The 21,722-nt window shown below is 40.6% G+C and overlaps 1 protein-coding gene and 1 non-coding gene across 2 annotated transcripts in view; one reads left to right on the plus strand and one right to left on the minus strand.

Moving 5' to 3' along the window:
- The window catches only part of DMC1 (DNA meiotic recombinase 1), a 40,056-nt gene extending 24,188 nt beyond the window's left edge, over positions 1-15,868 (plus strand). The window contains exons 13-14 of the mRNA XM_060164799.1: positions 8,220-8,336; positions 15,688-15,868. Coding sequence (XP_060020782.1) covers positions 8,220-8,336; positions 15,688-15,757 — 187 coding nt within the window. The 3' untranslated portion in view covers positions 15,758-15,868. The remainder of the gene's footprint in view (positions 1-8,219; positions 8,337-15,687) is intronic.
- LOC132530122 (small nucleolar RNA SNORA79) lies at positions 6,660-6,811 on the minus strand. Its single transcript, XR_009543680.1, has one exon. It is a non-coding gene; the product is annotated as a small nucleolar RNA SNORA79 (small nucleolar RNA).
- Positions 15,869-21,722: the final 5,854 nt, after the last annotated feature.

Here is a 21,722-nt window from a genome sequence, read left to right on the forward strand (position 1 = left end):
CTGCTTTGAAACAGCATCTCCTCCACCTAGCCAAGTTATATGGAAACAAATTTCACTATAATTAGTATATTCTAAAGTACATCATAACAATACAAATTAAATGCATGTGCTGTAAAGCACATATATTGCCACAGCTAAATTAAAAAAGAAAACAGGACAGTTTTAAACTAAAGGATTTCAAATGCTATTAGAATACTTCCCATAAAGGAAATATTTTTGTTTCTCAGTGTTAAGGAACTCCAAGCTGCAACTCCCCTGGAGCCTGGCAGAGAAATATCACTATAATTGGTATGAGTACCCAAGTACACTGACAATAATTGAGGCTTCCATCCCATGCATTATACTTGATGGCACATCGTATTAAAAAGGAACAAAATTATAGAGGCGAGGAGATTCCATATGATACACCAGAGCAGTAACTCCTAGATGAGCCTTACAGATACAGATTTTAGAACTAGAATGAGCCAGTTGATGAAGGCCTGGAAATAAAGTCAAAGTATCAGCCTGTAAAGCTCCATACCACAGCAAAAATAAGATAAGCAACAAATAAGACCATGATGTTGCCCCCTACTTCATTTGTGTATTTGTTTCCCTAAAAGTCATCTTAGAACATTTGCAGTCTTGTAAATGTGCAGTTTATTCTTTAAGGATGTCACTTACTGATTCTACATCATTAGTATAAATTAAGAGGCAATATCGGGACTTCCCTGTTGGCACAGTGGTTAAGAATCTGCCTGCCAATGCAGGGGACATGAGTTTGATCCCTGGTCCTGGAAGATCCCACATGCCGCAGAGCAGCTAAGCCCATGTGCCACAACTACTGAGCCTGCACTCTAGAGCCCATGAGCCACAACTACTGAAGCCCGCGTGCCTAGAGCCCGTGCTCCACAAGAGAAGCCACCACAATGAGAAGTCTGCACCGTAACAAAGAGTAGCTCCCGCTCACTGCAACTAGAGAAAGCCCCTGCACAGCAACAAAGACCCAATGCAGCCAAAAATAAATTAATTAATTAATTTTTAAAAAAAGAGGCAATACAGTTAGAGAAAAAACATTAAACCAAAGTCATTAGCATTGTGACCTTGTGCAACATTTAAATTATTTGAATTTTACTTTCCTCTCCCTCAAAATTAAGAGCACTTATATTTATTGGTTGCTTAGCATGTGCCAAGTGCTTTCATGTATCATCTTATATAATTCTCATATCACCCCAACATAACTCAGCCTCCTAGACCTCCCTGTTCTATGAAGCCAGTCTCAGTATATTGCTATATCTCTCCCCAACCCCCCAACAACCCCCTGCCGAATTCTGTCTTCAAAAATTTGAAAAATGTAGATTTTTCTGCATATTTTGGGAGGAAATGGGGGGTGGGGTTATCTAACAAAACTTCTTAAACATACTCCTTTTTTTTTTTTTAACCATCTCTTCTTTTTCACCAAAATTCTCTATCTTCCTCTAATCTCAAAACATCCTCCTCTCTCTTGGACATGGTTCACCCAGTCTTTCTCTCAATGGACCCCTTCTCAAAAATTCCATCTTTAAGCTTAACCCTTAGCAAGTCAAAAGTACCAGGAGTACCAATTGTCCCTCAAGTTTGCCCTTACCCAGACCCCTCAAGGCCTCCACTCCAACCAGTATTTGAGGTAGACACTATTATTATTCCTAATATATAAAGGAGGAAACAGAGGCTCAGAGTGCCTACTTGCTCAATCATACAGTTAAAAAACAGGAGTCGATTTTGAACCCAGGTTTCTTTGACTTCAAAGCTGATGCTCTTTTAGTCTCACTGTGCTATTCTTCCTATCTCACTCCCAGAAAAATATCACCTGCCCTACCATCACCATAATCCTATACTCCCTGCACCCTAATTTGCAGTTGGAAGGTCAGGAGGTTCTGTCAACAACATAACAGGCTGTATCCTGTTCACCCAGAGGGGGATAAATGAAACAATCTTTCTTGGCCCCTCTTTATTCCTAATATCCACCCCCATCTCTTCCTCCTTCTCATCATACTCCCCCATCCCCTGAGAAAAGGAGGAAAGAAGAGAAGATAATATAAAAAAAGGGGAAATAAGAGAGTAGGCTAAAGGAGGCATGTGGGTGGTTTTCTGAAGCCGTTTTTACTTGGTCAGAAATAGAAGTAAATTAAAGCCCTCTAAAAGAATGTGGAATGCTATTACACCTTCTTGTACTTTACCTCAAGACTTGTTTATAACTGCTAGAATACTCAAGAAGTTCAAAGAAACTTGAAGAAATGTTTCTTTCTTTCTTTTTTTTTTTTTTGCGGTACGCGGGCCTCTCACTGTTGTGGCCTCTCCCGTTGCGGAGCACAGGCTCCGGACACGTAGGCTCAGCGGCCATGGCTCACAGGCCGAGCCGCTCTGCGGCATGTGGGATCTTCCCGGACCGGGGCACGAACCCGTGTCCCCTGCATCGGCAGGTGGATTCTCAACCACTGTGCCACCAAGGAAGTCCAAGAAATGTTTCTTGATTAAAAAGTCACTGAAAGAGGGTTTTAACTGAATCATTTAGTTAAATAATAATAGTTAACCATTTATTGAGTATCTCTTATGTGCCATGATTACTGAAAGGGTAAATCTAATGCTTTATAGATGACCTGGCATAGTTCCTGGCATGTAGTAGGCTCCCAATGAGTTAGATTAAATATATCTTGAATCTTCACAACAGCCCTAAAAAGTAAGGGGTTTTTTTTGTTCCCATTTTACAGTTAAAGAAACTGAGATTCATAAAGGTAAATAATTAGCCCAAGGTAACATAGATAATAAGTGAATCAGGATTAGGAAGGCAGATAATAATAATTGCAGTCACTGGGTTAATGCCTTACCTAAATTATTTCATTTTATTGTTACAACTACCATACCCGTTAGGTACAATTATTATCCTCCATTTAAAATGAAGAAACAGACACTTAGAATGATTAACAATTTTCCTGAGGTCATATGGCTGGCTGATAAGCCAAAATTTGAACCCAGGTCTAACTCTAAAGCTCTTACAACACTTAGCACATTGAGGCTGTATGTGCCTGGAGAAAGGTTAGCATGCTGTCATATGAGACGCTTTGCAGGGATGTATCCATTACCCTGGTGAGTTGACCAGTGTTCAGGGCCCTCAGCCTTACGGACAGAGATTTGATTTGGTCATCCTACTGAGCATAAATCCATTTCTCAGGGACAGACTCACATTAATCAAACTCATGAGACTCAATGAAAGATCAGAGGGCCAGTTTACTGATAAAGAAAAATGTAACTACATTTGAAGTTCTTGTGACCAGGGCATTCTCTCCTTGTAGGCAGACCTCTATAGGAATCCAAATTTTAATCCAAAGCTATTTACTAAATATGGAATCCAAGCAAAGGGAAATAATTAGATGAGTTAGAAGTGTCTGTCACATAGTAAGGACTCGGTAAATCTTGGTTGTGAATGTTATTGTTAATAGCCAACCACATTGGGGCAGGGGGCGGGGTGGACCATGAATCTCCTAAATTTATGAAAAATTTTGTATGTGTACATATGTGCATTTTTCTGGGGGAGAGTCTATATCTTTTATTAAATTATCAAAGTGTTAGTGACCTACAGGAAAAGTCAAGAGCCATAAATTATACATGAAATTCTACACAGAATCCTGAACATTTTGATGGAGCAAGTAAATTTGAATTGGCTTGATATTCTCCCAGAGCTAAGGCTGTTATGCTATGTTGTAATTTATTTTAATTAAGTATAACCTCTTACATTATGAGTCACTTTTTAGGACTTTTTTCTCCCCATATTATCTTTCCTATATGATTTCTTAGCACTTTTGCCGATCTTATCATTTATTTCTCATTTAGTTCATTCAAAATCATCTCCCTTTGGAAACGACATTCTTTTTTTTCTTTAATTTATTTTATTTATTTTTATTTTTGGCTGTGTTGGGTCTTCGTTGCTGCGTGAGGGCTTTCTCTAGTTGCGGCGAGTGGGGGTTACTCGTTGTGGTGCGTGGGCTTCTCACTGCAGTGGCTTCTCTTGTTGCAGAGCATGGGCTCTAGGTGCACGGGCTTCAGTAGTTGTGGCACGTGGGCTCAGTAGTTGTGGCACGTGGGCTCAGTAGTTGTGGCTCGTGGGTTCTAGAGTGCAGGCTCAGTAGCTGTGGCACACGGTCTTAGTTGCTCCGCGGCATGTGGGATCTTCCCGGACCAGGGCTCAAACCTGTGTCCCCTGCATTGGCAGGCGGATTCTTAACTACTGCCCTACCAGGGAATTCCGGAAACGACATTCTTAACACTCAGGCTCTTCACCTGGAGTAATCAATGACAGGCAGTAGTACCTATTCTCTTTTGTGCATAGGGTACCACATTGGTAATAACAAACAATACTTTGTTAAGAAAAAAACAGCCATACAGCTAAAACCTAGATTCCTGCTCTTCCTTAGATTATCTGTAAGGGGGTGGAGGTGGGGAGGATTACTTCAATTAGGGGGAAATCCTGTCTCCTTTTACATTTCCCTTTCTGTCAGAACACCCTTTAAAAGTTCCTTGAATTACAGCTTCTTTGAAGATATATCACAAATCTGTGTCTAAAAGGATCTAATTTGGAGGAAACCCAAATTTTCTTCTCTTCCCGTATCCATTCAACAAGAGTTATTGAGTGTCTTTTATATTATAGGTACTTTTCTAGGCACTGGAGTTACTAAAATGAATAAGGATTTAGAGTATAGTTGAGGAATGAGACCCATGAATTAAAAATTATAATGTAGTGTGCTTTAATAGAGTTATATAATAGTGATATGAGAGGACAGGGGAGGTAGGCTCTACTCTGTTTCAGGGTATCAGGCATGGTTTTCAAGAAGGGATGACACTTGATGGGTGAGTAGGAGCTAAATGAGCAAACACAATAGGAAAGGGGCTTTTGCTTCAGAGATAACTGAGTTTATGAAGGCATTGAGGTATAAGAGGACTTGCTGAAATAAGAAAAAATAAAAGTTTGAGGAGGAAGAATGAGTACAGCTGTAGATAAGTACAGTGAGCCCTTCGTATCCATAGGTTCCACATCCATGAATTCAACCAACCTAGGATCAAAAATAATCAGAATAAAAAAATCCAGAAAGTTCTAAAAAGCAAAATTTGAATTTGCTGTGCTCTAGAAGCTATTTACATAGAACTTAAATTGTATTTACAACTATTTGTGTAGCATTTACATTGTATTAGGTATTATAAGTAACCTAGAGATGATTTAAATTATATGGGAGGACACAATATTGTAAATAAACTATACTCCAATAAAAATTTTTTTTTTTTTCGGTACGCGGGCCCCTTACTGCCGTGGCCTCTCCCGCTGCGGAGCACAGGCTGCGGACGCGCAGGCCCAGCCGCTTCGCGGCACGCGGGACCCCCGGGCCGGGGCACGAACCCGCGCCCCTGCATCGGCAGGCGGACCCCCAACCACTGCGCCACCAGGGAAGCCCTAAAAAAATTTTTTTAATTAAAAAAATAAAGTATATGGGAGGATGTGTGTAGGTTACATGCAAATACCTCACCATTTTATATAAGGGACTTGAGCATTCGTGAATTTTGGTATCCATGGTTGGGAGGTGGGTTTTGGAACGGATCCCCCTGTGGATACCGAGGGAGGACTGTATGTAGGTAGCAGACAAAAAGAAGCAGAAGTTGAGGGACTGTCTTCCTGAGAGCCCTCCTTTTCTTTGTGAAGAAGCAGGCAATGTCATCCAAAGTTAGGGAAAAGAACAGAAAAGAGCGCTTAAGGAGACTACTGAAAGTTTGGTAAAGGGGAGGTGAGGTTAACCATGCTCATATAGAAGAATTACTAGGCAGTATGGAGAGACCATCTGTGAGAAGCATTAACATAGCTGTTAAAACTTCTCTCTGACCATTTAGCGAACCCCGACTCTCCTTTCTTGTCTCCTCTTCATAGCAGTTTCTAACTGGTCTACCTGCTGTAGGGGCACCTATCTTTCTATTGCCCAATATTCTCCTTGGTATTTTGGTAACTTCTATGTCTTAAGTACAAAAAATATTTTTGAGCACCCACTGTGTGGCTGGTTGCTACAGAGCTGAATACAACGTCATCTGCCCTTAAGGAGCTTAGTGATAGGTAATAAGCGAGGAATTGAGGGGGAATAAATATGTAAATAATAATAGCACTAAAGGCAGGACATGAAAAATGCACTAAAGAAGCATAAATACAGTGTTTGCAAGTTCAGAGTTCACAGCCCAGCTGAGAATATCATCAGACCCTCAAGCAGCCCATCTATGTAGAACATAGGATTCTTTTAAGACCTTGAAGAACCACCTGTAATGGAGGGTAACCTGGAAGGTTTAGAGTTATTCCATTAAAAAGAGTGGCATTGATCTGTAAGCATTATAGAGACAATTCATCTCTAACTATTCCATTCCAACTGAAAGGGCTTCATTGCTTTACTACCCTTTCAGCTGTCTGAGTAAAGCAACCTATCTTCTGACTTCTTAACTCCTGTCAGTCTCACCTGCCTGGATGCTACTCTCTCGATAGTGGTTCACTCCAAAACTAACTCTGTTCTTGTTCTCATGTTGGACCTGCTGAATCAATCAATCCTATCCAACCCCAGCCAGCTGGTCCTAACCTGTGAGCCATTTAATCAAGCAGCAGTTTATTTTTTATTTTTTTCAATTGTTTGACTCCGCAAAACTCAGAAGGCACTAACGGACAGCCAACAAACCCATCCTCGTGGTGCCCTGAGTGAAGACAAGTCAGCTTGGATATATGATGGACTAAAATCCCACCACCTAAGACTCTAAGCAGTGAAATGAACAGCCATCAAAAGGCAGCAGTTTGGTACTTCCCTGGAGGTCCAGTGGTTAAGACTCCGCACTTCCACACAGGAGGTGCGGTTTCGATCCCCAGTCAGGGAACTAAGATCCCATGTGCTGTGAGGAGTTGCCCAAATAAATAAAAAATAAAATAAAATAAAAGCAGCAGTTTATGTTAGCAGACTCCTTTCCCAGAGAGCTTCATATCCCCATTAACCTACAATCTTTTTAGCCTCGTGTCAATCAGCCACATCGTCACTACACCAAGCCTCATGCTTACAGTAAACAGAATCCTGAACTTCATGGAGCAAGCAGAATTTGAATTGACTTGCAACTGAATTCTCCCAAAGCTGAGGCTATTATGCTATACCAAAATTTATTTTGATCAAGTGTAACCTGTTAGTTTAAGTTCAGTTCCATTTGTTGATGATTTTGAAGCCTAGATTTTCTTCTTCATCAAAGGAGATGATCTTGTGGTTTTCTCCTTCATTCTATTGATATGGTATATCACAATGATGATTTTCCTATGTTGAACCACTCTTGCATTCCTAGAATAAATACTACTTGGTCATGGTGTATAATCCTTTTGATATGTTGCTGGATTCGGTTTGCTAGTATTTTGCGGAGGCTTTTTGCACCTAGGCTTTTTTGAAGGGCGGGCTTACTATATTAGGTTTATTAAGAACCTTTCACTTCTTGCCAAGTGAGTGTTAGTCCCCTAGTGAGTATATCTCTCAAGAGTGTCAATATTTGTAACTACCTTGCAATCATAATATATTTTTGAATTGATAAAATCATAGTAAGAGCTTATCTTTTTTGTATCCTATTTTAGAAGAACAAACTTTAGACATCAGCAATAAAGATATTTCTGAGATTCTTCTCACCTTAAATTCATAACCAGTACAACTCTGAAGGTTTCCAATGTACAGTTAATGAATAAGAAGGAGGTTCTCAATCTGCTGTCATTTATGTCATAGCATCATGAGGGAGGGTTGGCTATTACTTATTCATTAGACTAGAATAGTGGTTGGCACACAGTAAGCCATTAATAAATACTTCTGATACATGAACGAATGAATAAATTCAATCTTTGTATTTTGTAAAGAAACATTGCTTAACCCCAAGATTTATCCTAAAACAGTGAGTAGTGTTTTATTTGTTTTTTTATTTTTAAAAAATCAAACAAAACATGAACCATTTATCATAGGAATCTCAGAAGCCTGAACTGGATGGCAATGGGGTACATAGCAGCTCCAAACTCTAGCCCATTCCCTGGTTTATGAACAAGCCTCTGCTTGTTTAGAACGCAAACCTACTCTGTCCCCTGCCATACTCCACAGAAAAGTTGCCTTGTAATTGCAGGTAGTACTGTATATAGTCCATATGATGAAACCTGAAAAGGTGTTTTATTAATTCAGTTTTCAGGCAGACCCCAAAAAACCCATCGGGGGACACATTCTGGCTCATGCTTCAACAACAAGAATAAGCTTGCGAAAGGGAAGAGGAGAGCTGAGAATTGCCAAGATTTATGACAGGTAAATATTTCTTATCTTAATCAGATTCTTGCACATATGGTATTATATAGAATTGCCTCTCCTGAGAGGCTATAATTATTCCACTGGCAGACACTACATGTTTGAATTTCCTTCTCAAAAAGTATTCAATTCATTGAGAAGTCCCTACTACGTACTGGGTTCTAGGGATTTGGAGATCTTGTTGACAAATTGACTTGGTCTCTGACCTTCCCAATCATACAGTGAAGCTAGAAAATGAAATGATTCCAGTTGAAGTGAGGTAAATACAGGAAGAGTACAGCATGTGATAGGGATGTTCTTTCTTTCTGCCAGTTTTTTTTTCAGGTTTCAGTTTAAACACTGCTTCCTCAAGGAACCTTTCCCTGACCCTTACATTCTAAGCTAATACTCTATATTACACCTTTTATTCTTTCACAGTACTTTACTTATTTAATTAACAGTTATAAGCTTAGATTTTACCAGCAACAAACCTAAAGCGATTTGAATTGGGGAGGCATTACCCACCCCTTCCTGAGCATTGCTGCTGACCCTTCTCTGTGGACCTCCCCCATTTTTGCCCATCTGAGGGGTTGGCAGGGGAGGGTACCCCCACCTTCCCTGCAGCTGTTCCTCAGGAGTCATGACTTTGACTGGGTCTAGAAAGGTTGAGCTGGAAGGGGTGGCCCCTGGTCACTTTCTAAGCACATGTGTCAGAGACCTGGGGCTGGTGGGAGTGCTGCTGGAGCTGGATTTCAACACATAGGGTGCTGCTGGGCCAGCTGGTAGGGTTGCTGGGCTCCAGGCCTCTAGCTCCAGCTCTTGCAGACCTAGGCCCCTCTCTGACCCGAGAAAGCTCCTCGGGCCCTTGAAGCTGATAAACCAAGAGAGTAAGGAAACATTCTTTAGAGTGAGAAAGCTAATGTTTCAGCCACTTAGAGATAAACTGCAAAACTAGAGCCTGGCATGGGGCTGGGGCTAAAGATTTTTCTCAAACTTTTCAAGATTTGCAAGTGTGCAGCTTGGAAGGAGGCTGGTGGTTTTACTGTTAAAAAAGCAATAACGTGGCTTTTCCTGTAAGGCTTGCATAGTACTTCTTACCCCTCTCCTGTCTCCCCCTGCAAAGATGGTGCTGGAATGTTCTGGAAGGTCATGTCAACTTCAGCTTTCCTGTGGAAACTGAAGCCATTGGGGTTTTCTGTCCAAATTCAAAAGGAGTCATACGTGTGTGTGTGTGTATGCATATATGTAGATGTACATATATACACATACACTCATTTTATATACATGTATGTACATGCAAGTATTATAATATATATACATGTGCAAATATATGAATAAACTTTGACAACATAATTGATGTACATGGTAAAAAATAAATAAATAAAATCAAACAGTACAAAAAAAAGAGTTATAAGCTTAATAAGTTTTTACAGAGAAACCTATTACATATCAGCTGTTCTAGATTCTGGGGATAGAGCAGTGAACAAAACAAAAAGACAAGGCCCTGCCCTCATGGAGCTTACATTCCATTAGTAATGATTTATGTAACATATGTCATCCCCACTAGACAGTAAATACGCTGAGGACAGAAATACTATTCTCTTGCTTACCACTGTATTCTTAGTTCCTCGGACATAATAGATGTATTTGTGACTGACTGATTAGCCAATCCTGGCAACAAGGTAAAGATTTGTAATAACTCTTTACCCTGGGGAAGGAAAAATCAGCCAAAAAGGAATCAGATGAGCTCTGTATCTGGTTTTGACTATGAATCACAGTACTTACTATGTATTGTCATTGAAAAATATTAAATAATCAGTTCCCCCCTCTATCTGGTTTTTATTCAGACCATTTTGCTTTTCATCATCAGTCCCTGTAGAAGACTGTGATACACATATGCAAGTGCTATGCTTTGTAGAGCTTCAGCAATCTCTAGAAATTTGTTACAAATGTTCTTTGTTGAATTAAGTAGATAGTAGGATTGTTCCATAATTTTACTAAAATTTCTTGGTCTATATCTTGGACAGATTGCTGTGCTTAGAACTTTCTGAAACATTTTTCACTCTGAATTGTAATCATCTGATTACATGTACATCTCCCTCACTACAGGGACTGAGTCTGGTTCACTAATGTCCCCAGCACCTAGCATGGTCCTTGGCACATAGTAAGAGCTCAATAACTATTTGTTGAATTAATAAATGAATGAATTCCATCTACGTGTTCAATCATTTGTATATTTTTGTTTTGTTTTGTTTTTTGCGGTACGTGGGCCTCCCACCGCTGCGGCCTCTCCCACCGCGGAGCACAGGCTCCGGACGCGCAGGCCCAGCGGCCATGGCTCACGGGCCCAGCCGCTCCGCGGCATGTGGGATCCCCCCGGACCGGGGCACGAACCCGCGTCCCCCGCATCGGCAGGCGGACCCTCAACCACTGCGCCACCAGGGAAGCCCCAATCATTTGTATATTTAATCAAGTCCTCCAAACTTTTAGGAACAAATAACCTCTGCAGTTTTTACAGTCCTAAGAGAACACTAGGGTTCTGCAGTCTCAACAAAGGATAATTAAAATTATCGTAGAAGTTAGTCATGTCAACTTTTCATAAATCTGAATAAAAATAGCAAAACTAGATCAGAACTTAAAATGTGAAAACTTAATTTGCTGTGCATCTTGTACTGCCTTCTTTCTGGTCTCTAAAGATTTCTCACAAAGAATTCTCCTTGACTTTAGAAAAAATTTTTGGTAGAGAAGATCATGATGCTAAAAATGATAGCTAACACTTACTGAGTGGCTACTATGTGCTAGGCCTGTGCCAAGTGCTTTATTTATTTACTTTTTCATTGTTTTTAAGGACAACCTTAAGAGATAGAGATTATTATCCCCATTTACACATGAGGAAACCAAGGCCCCAAGTAGTTAGGTAACCACTGCCCCTTTACAGTCTATTTTAAACACAGAAGCCAGAATGATCCTTTGTAACACCAAGTCAGAGCATATCTATCCTCTCTTTAAAACACTCCTATGGGGCTTCCCTGGTGGCGCAGTGGTTGGGAGTCCGCCTGCTGATGCAGGGGACACGGGTTCATGCCCCGGTCCGGGAAGATCCCACATGCCGCAGAGCGGCTAGGCCCGTGAGCCATGGCCGCTGAGCCTGCGTGTCCGGAGCCTGTGCTCCGCAACAGGAGAGGCCATAACAGTGAGAGGCCCGCGTACCGCAAAACAAAACAAAACAAAACAAAACAAAACACTCCTATGACTCCCCATCTTAACTCAGAATAAAAGCCCATGTCTCTACACTGGTTTACAGAGCACTACATGAATGGCCCTATTCTTATTCCTCCTGTTTTCCCCCTTGCTCACCATGCTTCAACTTCAGTGGGCACCTTGATATTCCAGAAACATGCCAGTCACACTCCTCCCTTAGGGCCTCGCCTCTGTGATTATTGCTCTCCCTGCCTGGAATAAGCTTCCCCCACATAGCCCTCTCTCTGGCTCTCTCCCTCAGCTCCTTCAAGTCTTTGATCAAATGTTACCTTCTCAACAAAATGCCTATCTTGATCTCCCTATTTAAAATTGCAGCTAGCCTTGTCCCAGTTTCCATACTTCCAATCTCCCTTATCCAGCTCTATTTTTTTCTTTCCCTATAACACTTATTTTCTAACATATCACATATTTATTTATTTATTATGTCCATTATTTATTGTCTGTCCGTCCTTCCCCCAAATATAAGTTCCACAAGGCCAGAGATCTTTGTCTATTTTTTTCACATACGGATCTCAAGTGCCTACAACAGGGATATAGGAAGTGAAATTTTTTTTCTTTTTTCTTTTTTTTCAATTTTTGGCTGCATTGGGTCTTTGTTGCTGCACGCGGGCTTTCTCTAGTTGCAGCAAGCAGGGGCTACTCTTCGTTGCGATGTGCATTGCAACGGCTTCATTGCGGTGGCTTCTCTTGTTGCAGAGCATGGGTTCTAGGCACACGAGCTTCAGTAGTTGCAGCACGTGGGCTCAGTATTTGTGGCACGCAGGTCCTAGAGTGCACGGGCTTCAGTAGTTGTGGCGTGCGGGCTCTAGAGCACAGGCTCAGTAGTTGGGGCACACAGGCTTAGTTGCTCCTTGGCATGTGGGATCTTCCTGGACCAGGGTTCAAACACTCCCCTGCATTGGCAGGCAGAGTCTTAACCACTGCGCCACCAGGGAAGTCCCAGTAAATATTTTCTTAATGAGTAGGTGAATGGACTTGCCCCACATCACAAAACCAATAAGTAATGGAACCAGGATTAGAATCTATGCTGTCTGAATCTAGCGTCTACACTTTTAACCACTACACTATTTCTTAGTTTATTAAGGATTATCTATTCAGGGGAGTAATAGCTAGTCTGCTATAGCTACTCCCATGGCTTCAACTACTACCTTATACAGATGTAAGAGAAAGACATTTCTTGTTAAAACAGAATTCCCCAAGAATTGAGCAGAAAAGGGTTCTCATAATTCCCAGGAATACAGGAGTGACTACAAAAGGGAACCTAGCCTTTTTCTTTGAATAGCCTATAGTTACTGCTTCTGTAAGTAACTATAACTGGCCCTCAAGTGTATATTTTCTCTCTTTAAAACTTTGAGTGAATAAAAACCCCATTTATTTTATTCTACTTAGCAGATCAGTGAACATTAAAACTCTACTGAATTCAAAGGAAAATCAAATTTTAAACAATTACAAAAAATGAAAAGGCATACAAATGGTCAAGTTTCTAAAGTCATTGTTTTTTATTCTGTTTCAAAACCAAAACAAACAAACAAGCAAAAATCCCTGGTTCAACTTAGCAGATACTTTGCTTGGCTTCCCTCTTTCTCAACTCCTTGTCTTCCTGCCATTTTTAAGTGACTGACTATTTTCCATCAAAGTCAAAAAGTTATTTTCTAATTCCACTCACGCCTTCTTATTCTTCAACTCCAACTTCAGTCTAGCAAGACCTACTTTATCTATAGCTCATGTTCTATCCTCCAGGGAGATTCCTCTGCTCTTTCTTAAGGGAAATAACCTTACCCATGGTGTGCTCAAAGTATACTAGCTAATCTGCACCCTCCAAACAAAACAAAACAACCAAACAAACAAAATGAAAAAACAAAAACCAATTTTGCTTGACAATATAGCCTACTGATTAAGATCATGAGCTTTGGAATCAAATACCTTAGTCTCTAATCCTGGCATCTTCAATTCCCAGCACTGTGACCTTGATCAAATTACTTCTCTGAACCTCAGTCTTTTCATCTATAAAATGTGGATAATAATACATACCCAACAGAGTAATCGTAAAGTTTAAATGAAATAATAAAAGGGAGACTGACACATAATAGTAAATACTTAATAAATGGAAGCTATTAATATTACCGTACAGTCACCATAACCTGAATATAATAACAGCACAAAGTAGCAGTAGGCTCTTTCTCTCATGGTCAGTAATTTTCAAATTCCTATTTTTAGTCTAACATTTTATTTAAGTGTTAGATATTCATTTCCAACTACTTGCAGACCTCCTCTACATCAATGCCCCACAGGTATCTCAAGCTCAACATATCTAAACCTAACTTCTTATTCTTCCTCTCTTTCTTATACACAAAACAAGCTTCTCTATTCCTACCCTTTTGTTCGTGCTAGAAATGGAATACCCTCATTTCTGTCTCAAAGGCTTCTGTGAAGTCCTCTATTATCTATGAAATCTTTCCTGATCAACCTAGCCTGCATAACTTCTTTCCTTAGAGTTCTATAACATATACTGACTTTATGGAACTTAGCTTACTTTGCATATTTGTTATGTCATAGCTCACCTTTTAGGCTTCTTGAGAGTAAAGACTGTCTCATTTTTGTAAATTCTGTGGGGTCTAGTACATGCTAAAGTATGATTTTCAAAGAGTTAAAAACATCACTTTGCAAATAAGCATAAAATGGACGTGTCAAAGATTTTATTCAACTCCTTAATTAATGAGGAAACCACTGATTCAAAGGATAATTTGAGGAACAGAGATTTATGTAGTTGGTCAAAGCAATGCTGAAATAAATTTGCTAATAGATACAAAACTGGTTAATATCCTACCAGGCAATAAATTGTAACATTTGAAGCTGTCTTTTCTACTGGAGAGAAATCAATTGTTTCTCTACACAATGAAATTCATTTCCATTGCTGTAGACTGGCATCATAAGAATAATCTGCATTGTTATCAGTTTTCTACAAATTAATCTCTACTCCTATAGAGCTGTAGAATAAATTAAAAGGTAAAATTTAAAAGAGCATGAAATCATGACTCGTACAAGTATAAAATGTCAAAGATTTTATTTAACTCATTACCTCATGCAGGAACCAATAAGATTTTATAACCAGATCAAAGGAAAAATCAAATTACCACACATATGTAGTCAAACAAGTAATGCTGAAATGAATTACAAATTGATAAAAAATGGGTCAATATCCATAAGACAATAATCAATTGCATTCCTCCTCACACAATTTACATTTCTATGAACCAGGATAATTTATATGACTCATAGTTTTCTACAGCTCATGGAGTTGTAAAACAGCTCAAAGACAATGAAAGCCACGGAGTCCTCATAGATTTGGATAACCTCAAAGGATGTGCTAGGCAACCTATTTTTTCGCTGAAGGTACTCAGTTATCTTTTAGTTCATTTCCAAGTCTTTCATGGTTTTTGCCTACATTAGTCTAGTCAATGGAAATGTGCACACCCATTTAAAAATTTTTATTGAGGTATTTGATTTACAATACCTGTGTCCCTTGCATTGGCAGGCAGATTCTTAACCACTGCGCCACTAGGGAAGTCCTATTTGTAGACTTTTTAATGATGGCCATTCTGACCAGTGTGAGTTAATACCTCATTGTAGTTTTGATTTGCATTTCTCTAATAATTAGCAATGATGAGCATCTTTTCATGTGCCTATTGGCCATCTGTATGTCTTCTTTGAAGAAATGTCTATTTAGGTCTTCTGCCCATTTTTCGATTGGGTTTTTTTTTGTTATTGAGTTGTATGAGGTACATACCCATTTAGAATCAGATAAGCCTCCAAGGGTCTGCTACATGATACCTGACAGTGCACTGTAAGAACACACAGTTATCCCTTTTTGCCTATTTCCAAGTGTGGGGTAGTTTTTCTTGATGTTTAGAACCTTACATATAGAAGTTGTTCAATAAATGTTTGTGATGGTTGATAATACTTGTAGGAAAATTCTGTAGTCCACATTTAGCTGTACCAACTCACATGTCTCTGGAGACTCAGACTAATAGGAATGTGATGCTGTGACATGAATATAGTATTTATAGAAATAGAGCTTTTTATAAACTTATGTTCCTTTGTATTCTGTTAGCCCTGAGATGCCTGAAAATGAAGCCACCTTCGCAATAACTGCTGGAGGAATTGGGGATGCCAAGGAGTAGGTGGCGAATTGATGCAAATTGCTTCTTAGTGCTTATTAGGAGCTGAAGAAATGGAAAAGCAGTCTCAAATTTCAGATCTTGAAGAGTCTGTTTTTTTTCATGTGTTATTAAAGGAAAGTCAGCAAAAGAGAATTAAATCATATTTATCTTAAAGGTCTCTGATTTACAATAACTACACACTGTATGTCGGTTCAGGAATATAAATATGTACATGAATGAATAAACCTTTTGAAAAATAGTTGGGGAAGGGGTACCTCACTTTAGCTTCCCAAAGTGAGCCACTAAGCAGATGGCAAGTCTAAGAGCTCAGAAATGTCTCCTCCTCCTAACAGCTGCCCCCCAAACACTTACAGAAGTGAATACACTTCCAAATGAGGGAGACATTTAAGGGAAGAACGTTTACAGGACACACAAAAGAGCTTTTTTATTTATGATATCAAACTATATATTCATATTTATAGCAACAGAAAAAAAACATTAAATTAAGCTAAATTTTAAATCATTTGACTTTTCGACAAGTTGAAATTACCTTTTAAAAATGTACTTCTGGGGCTTCCCTGGTGGCGCAGTGGTTGGGACTCCGCCTGCTGATGCAGGGGACGCAAGTTCGTGCCCGGGTCTGGGAGAATCCCTGCATGCCGCGGAGCGGCTGGGCCCGTGAGCCATGGTCGCTGAGCCTGCGCGTCCGGAGCCTGTGCTCCGCGACGGGAGAGGCCACGGCAGTGAGAGGCCCGCGTACCGCAAAAAAAAAAATTTTTTTAATTAAAAAATAAAATAAAAATATACTTCTGATACATACATATTTTACTGGGAAGATAAAAGGGAAGGTAATTAGGAACTTTATAATTTTGGGTGGTCAAGATAGCATGCCTTTTTGGGCCTCTCACTGCCGTGGCCTCTCCCTTTGCGGAGCACAGGCTCCGGACGCGCAGGCTCAGAGGCCATGGCTCACGGGCCCAGCCGCTCTGCGGCATGTGGGATCCTCCCGGACCAGGGCACAAACCCGCGTCCCCTGCATCGGCAGGCGGACTCTCAACCACTGCGCCACCAGGGAAGCCCAGCATGATTTTTATATTTTAAGTTTTGGGTAGAGAATTCAGACTCTTCTTTAAAATATTAAAATTAATTTAAATGTAAAATTTCTGGATACTAATTTTATAAATGTATAAAAATATTGGTTTCTCTAATTAAAGGAAAATAAAATCTAGTTTTCAAAATGTATGTATGATAAAAATATTTATTAATTAAAACACTAATAATATAGTGACAATCTTTATAGGTCTCAGAAAGATTTAATATCTTATGTTGCATCCACTTGTATGAGAATTCAAGTATTAAAAGTTCCATTTGTTACAAAAGGTATTTGACTATCCTTAAGTCATTTACTCACCAATTGTATACTGAATGCTAAGTGCTAAAGAATCTACAAAAGAAGTATGGTTCCTGCCCTCAAAGAATGTGTATACTAGTTAAGAGAAAAGACTAATATTTACGAAAGGATGAGAGGACAAATGATTATAATTAATTTGGATTGTGTGATTCCAAAAATCAGAGAGGAAAGGTTAAGCTGTAGGACAGCATGTGCAAGTATAGAAGCTGGAATTTGGAAACAAAGAGACCAACCTGGCAAGCAGAAATTGTTCACAGTGTGGAGTTCTGGGAAATAAGAGCTTTTTAATTTTATAATTTTTAAAGCTCAGAAGCTGCTCCTCTGAATAAGCAGACGTTAAAGTCACTATGGAGCAGATTTTCTGTATTCTGCAAAGTCAGTTAAATGCCTTTTCTTAGTATGCAAATATAAATGCACACTTTTTCCTGGGGAAGGGAAGGTTTTGCTACTTGATAAAAACAGCATCTACTAGAGATTCCCTGGTATGCCAAGTCCTGGAGAAGGAATGGACTAATTTGTATAGAGCCCAGAGCTGTTTGATAGGAAAGGAAATAAAACTCCCAAGATTTGAATTTCAGAAAAATTTTCTAGGTTAAGCTGAGTACCCCCCTGACAAGGAGAATTTACCCATTGGTGTAGAGTTGGAAACCAGGGCTCAACACAGGGCCTACAGTTCTGTGGGGGAGGCTGGTTTCAATATGGCACGTGGCTAGGACTGGAAACCTCTCTGGATCCAGCCACTCTGATATGTCCTGCTTTGGAGAACAGTAGCTGAGCATGTGAATGTGAACTAAAAAGCTGTAAACTTGGGGCTCAACTTTGGGACAGCATAGTAGATTGTGCAGTGCCCACTGAACTTTTCTAGGTCAGGGTTCAATTTGCCACCAATGGTCAAAGCATCAGGTCTTTCCAGTCCTCCCTCTCCATCTGACTGTACAAATAACTTTGCCTTATTCCAAGCGGGAGAGAGAGACTCAAAAAAGAGATGTTATTGGTCAGGACTCTTTTAGTCACAAGCCACAGAAACTCAAACTAGCAAACGCAAGACATGAATTCATTGGCTCAAGAGAGTTTGAAAAGTCCAGAAGTAAAGCTGACTTTAGCCACAGTTGGAGCCAAGATCTCAAAGAGAATCATCAGGACTTTTCTCTCTGTCTCCATCTCCTGCTCGGCTCATTTCCATGCTGCTATTGTTCTTTGACACGCTTTCTCCACATAGTAAATAGCCAAGGTGCTGCTTGTATCCCAGCAAGTTAGAAAACACACTAGAAAAAGCATGCCTTTTTCTTCCACAGATTATTCATTCTGTGGAAATAAGCAAAAACCACCAAATGAGAACAGAGGCTATTTACTCAGAGTTTGCTACAGCAAGAGTCAGTGACCTTCATTTGCTTTTGGCAGAGACTCAAAGGCAGGCAAAGGAATGGGAAAGCTTTATAGAGAAAAATAGGAAAGGCCTCAGGTATGCTCTGATTGGAGGTTGTTGGCATGGGAAGTTGGAGGATTAATTTGATAGAGATGCAGAAAATGGATAAAGGAAATCATACTGGCACCAGGGAGATAATTTAGGAACGGTTATGATAAATCAGTTGTGAAGTGATAAAGAATGTGACTAGGGGGACTTCTCTCGTGGCGCAGTGGTTAAGAATCCACCTGACAAGGCAGGGGACACGGGTTCGAGCCCTGGTCCGGGAAGATCCCACATGCTGCGGAGCAACTAAGCCCACGCGCCACAACTACTGAGCCTGCGCTCTAGAGCCTGCAGGCCACAACTACTAAAGCCCGCGTGCCTAGAGTCCATGCTCCGCAACAAGAGAAGTCACCGCAATGAGAAGCCCGCACTCCTTAACAAAGAGCAGCCCCCGCTGGCCGCAACTAGAGAAAGCCCGCGCACAGCAAAAACACCCAATGCAGCCAAAAATAAAATAAATAAATAAATAAACTTAAAAAAAAAAAAGAATGGGACTGGGGTGATAGCAATGAAATGGACAGTTCAAAAAGGTATTTAAGATTTGGTGTGAGATTGAATATAAAAAGAGGAAGAGAAGGCAGAGTCACAGGTGACTTGACAAAGCTCTTTAACCTATGAGAGGAGATTATGTTTGTATCGTGAACACGAATGAAGAAGTGTAGAATAAAGATTAGGTATTTTACCTGGGAAGGTTAGCTTGTATTAGTTTGCTAGGGCTGCCATAATAAAGCACCACAAACTAGATGGCTTAAGCAACAGAAATTATTGTCTCACAGTTCTGGAGGCCAGAAGTCCAAGATCAAGGTTGGTTCCTTCTGAGGACTATGAGGAAGAATCTGTTCCATGCCCCTCCCCTAGCTTCTGGTGGTTTCCTGGTAATCTTCAGCATTCTCTGTCTTGTAGAAGAATCACCCTGATCTCTGCCTTCATATTCACATGGTTTTCTCCCTGTGTGCATGTCTGTGTGTCCAAATTTCCCCTTTTTATAAGGATACCAGTCATATTGGATTATAGGCCCATCCTACTCCAGTAAGACCTCAGCCTAACTAACTACATCTACAATGACCCTATTTCTAAGTAAGGTCACATTCTGATTAATTGGGAGTTAGAACTTCAACATATAAATTTTAAGGGGGACACAATTAAATAACAGTAAGAATCAGGTACAGTTAAGAGTCAGACACCAGAATGCACAAGATACCACTTGAACTCAATACCTGCTACAATCAGAAACATGGAAGTCAAGATCTGGGGAAACCTAGTATCTATTCAGAAAATGAAGAGACTGAAATAGATGATCTCTTCCATCCTTTCTAACTTTCCTGTTCAATCATTCCTTAAAGAACAAAGAACAGGGACTTCCCTGGTGGCACAGTGGATAAGACTCCACACTCCCAATGCAGGGGGCCCGGGTTCAATCCTTGCTCAGGGAACTAGATCCCACGTGCATGCCACAACTAAGAGTCCGAATGCCACAACTAAGGAGCCCTGGAGCCGTAAATAAGGAGCCCACCTGCCGCAGCTAAGGAGCCTGCCTACCACAACTAAGACCCAACTAAGACCCAGTGCAGCCAAATAAATAAATAAATATTTTTTTTAAAAAAAAGAACAGAGAACAAACAAGGACAGAAAGCCAGGAGATCAGAATAGGGTGGTCAAGCCAAAAATAGGGAATACAATAGACTAGACTCAGAGAAGGGATATCTTTCATGGAGAGGAGAGGGACTGGGACCTTAGACACCAAGTTACAGCCAGTCAAGTCTCCTTCACCTGACTCAGGGTTGTTGGATGTTTATCATTTTTTTTGGTTGCACAATTTCCATTTATCCATCATAATAACACCCTGGTTTTCTTTTAAAGAGTCACCTCTCCCCAGTTCATGTAGTCTATCCTGAGACACTGGATACTGAGCAACAGTCACAAGGATGAGAGCATGGGTTAGAGGCCACTAATACATGCAAGGACAGCAAGGGCTGTAGGGCCAGCAGCAGTGGCATTGACCTGAACAAGCTGGTCCTGCTGTTAGACTGCAGGTCCTGCTGTTAGACTGCAGGTTTCTGACTCCTAAACTGCAGAGTTGCTTAGACTCCTGTCCATTCCTATGGTGGTTCTCCAGCCTCCTGCCAATTCAATGACTCCTAATGTCCTTCTGATAAATTTCTCTTTGCTTCAGTAGCCAGAGTTGGATTCTATTACTTGCGATCTAGAACTCCACCCAACGTGACACCCAAATGCTGCTTCAGGGGACCAGAAAAAAGGAAGCCAGGAAGGGCTTACTTAACAGTCAGGTGGATGATTCCTTATTATTCGTATACTTTTCTATACCAGTCTTCAATATTTTATTTATTTTTTTATGTTTGTTTGTTTATTTATTTTTGGCCGCACTGGGTCTCTGCTGCTGCACGTGTACTTTCTCTACTTGCAATGAGTGGGGGCTACTCTTCATTGCGGTGTGCAGCCTTCTCATTGTGGTGTCTTCTCGTTGCAGAGCATGGGCTATAGGGGCACGGGCTTTAGTAGTTGTGGCGTGTGGGCTCAGTAGTTGTGGCCCACGGGCTCTAGAGCGCAGGCTCAGTAGTAGCTGTGGCGCATGGGCTTAGTTGCTCCTCTGCATGTGGGATTTTCCCAGACCAGGGCTCAAACCCATGTCCTCTGCATTGGCAGGAGGATTCTTAAGCACTGCGCCACCAGGGAAGTCCCTACCAGTCTTCAATATTTTAAAAGGAAAGTTGTTTAAGAGACTATTAGTCAGAATTTTTCTTGGCTGAACCCAAAATAATAGTGTCTTAAAATCGAGGTTTGTTTTTTCCTCATAGACAAGAAATCTGAAGCCAGGCAGTCCAGAGCTATTATAGTGGCTCTACTTTGTCATCAGGACTCCAGGCTTCTGTCTTTCTGCTTCCATCCTGCTCTTGGCTTCCATTCTCAAGGTCAGCTCATGGCCTAAGATGTTACTGGAACTATGGTCAGAGAAATCAAGTTGGGCGAATGAAGGTGAAAGGCAGAAGGGCAGAACAAAGTTCTTTCCAGCTGAGTCAGCTCCTATGAAGGCCCCCCCACCCAACACACACAAACACTTCTGCTTACAACTTATTGGCCTGAAC

Source organism: Lagenorhynchus albirostris, chromosome 11 (assembly GCF_949774975.1).
Source record: "Lagenorhynchus albirostris chromosome 11, mLagAlb1.1, whole genome shotgun sequence".
Lineage (NCBI taxonomy): Eukaryota > Metazoa > Chordata > Mammalia > Artiodactyla > Delphinidae > Lagenorhynchus > Lagenorhynchus albirostris.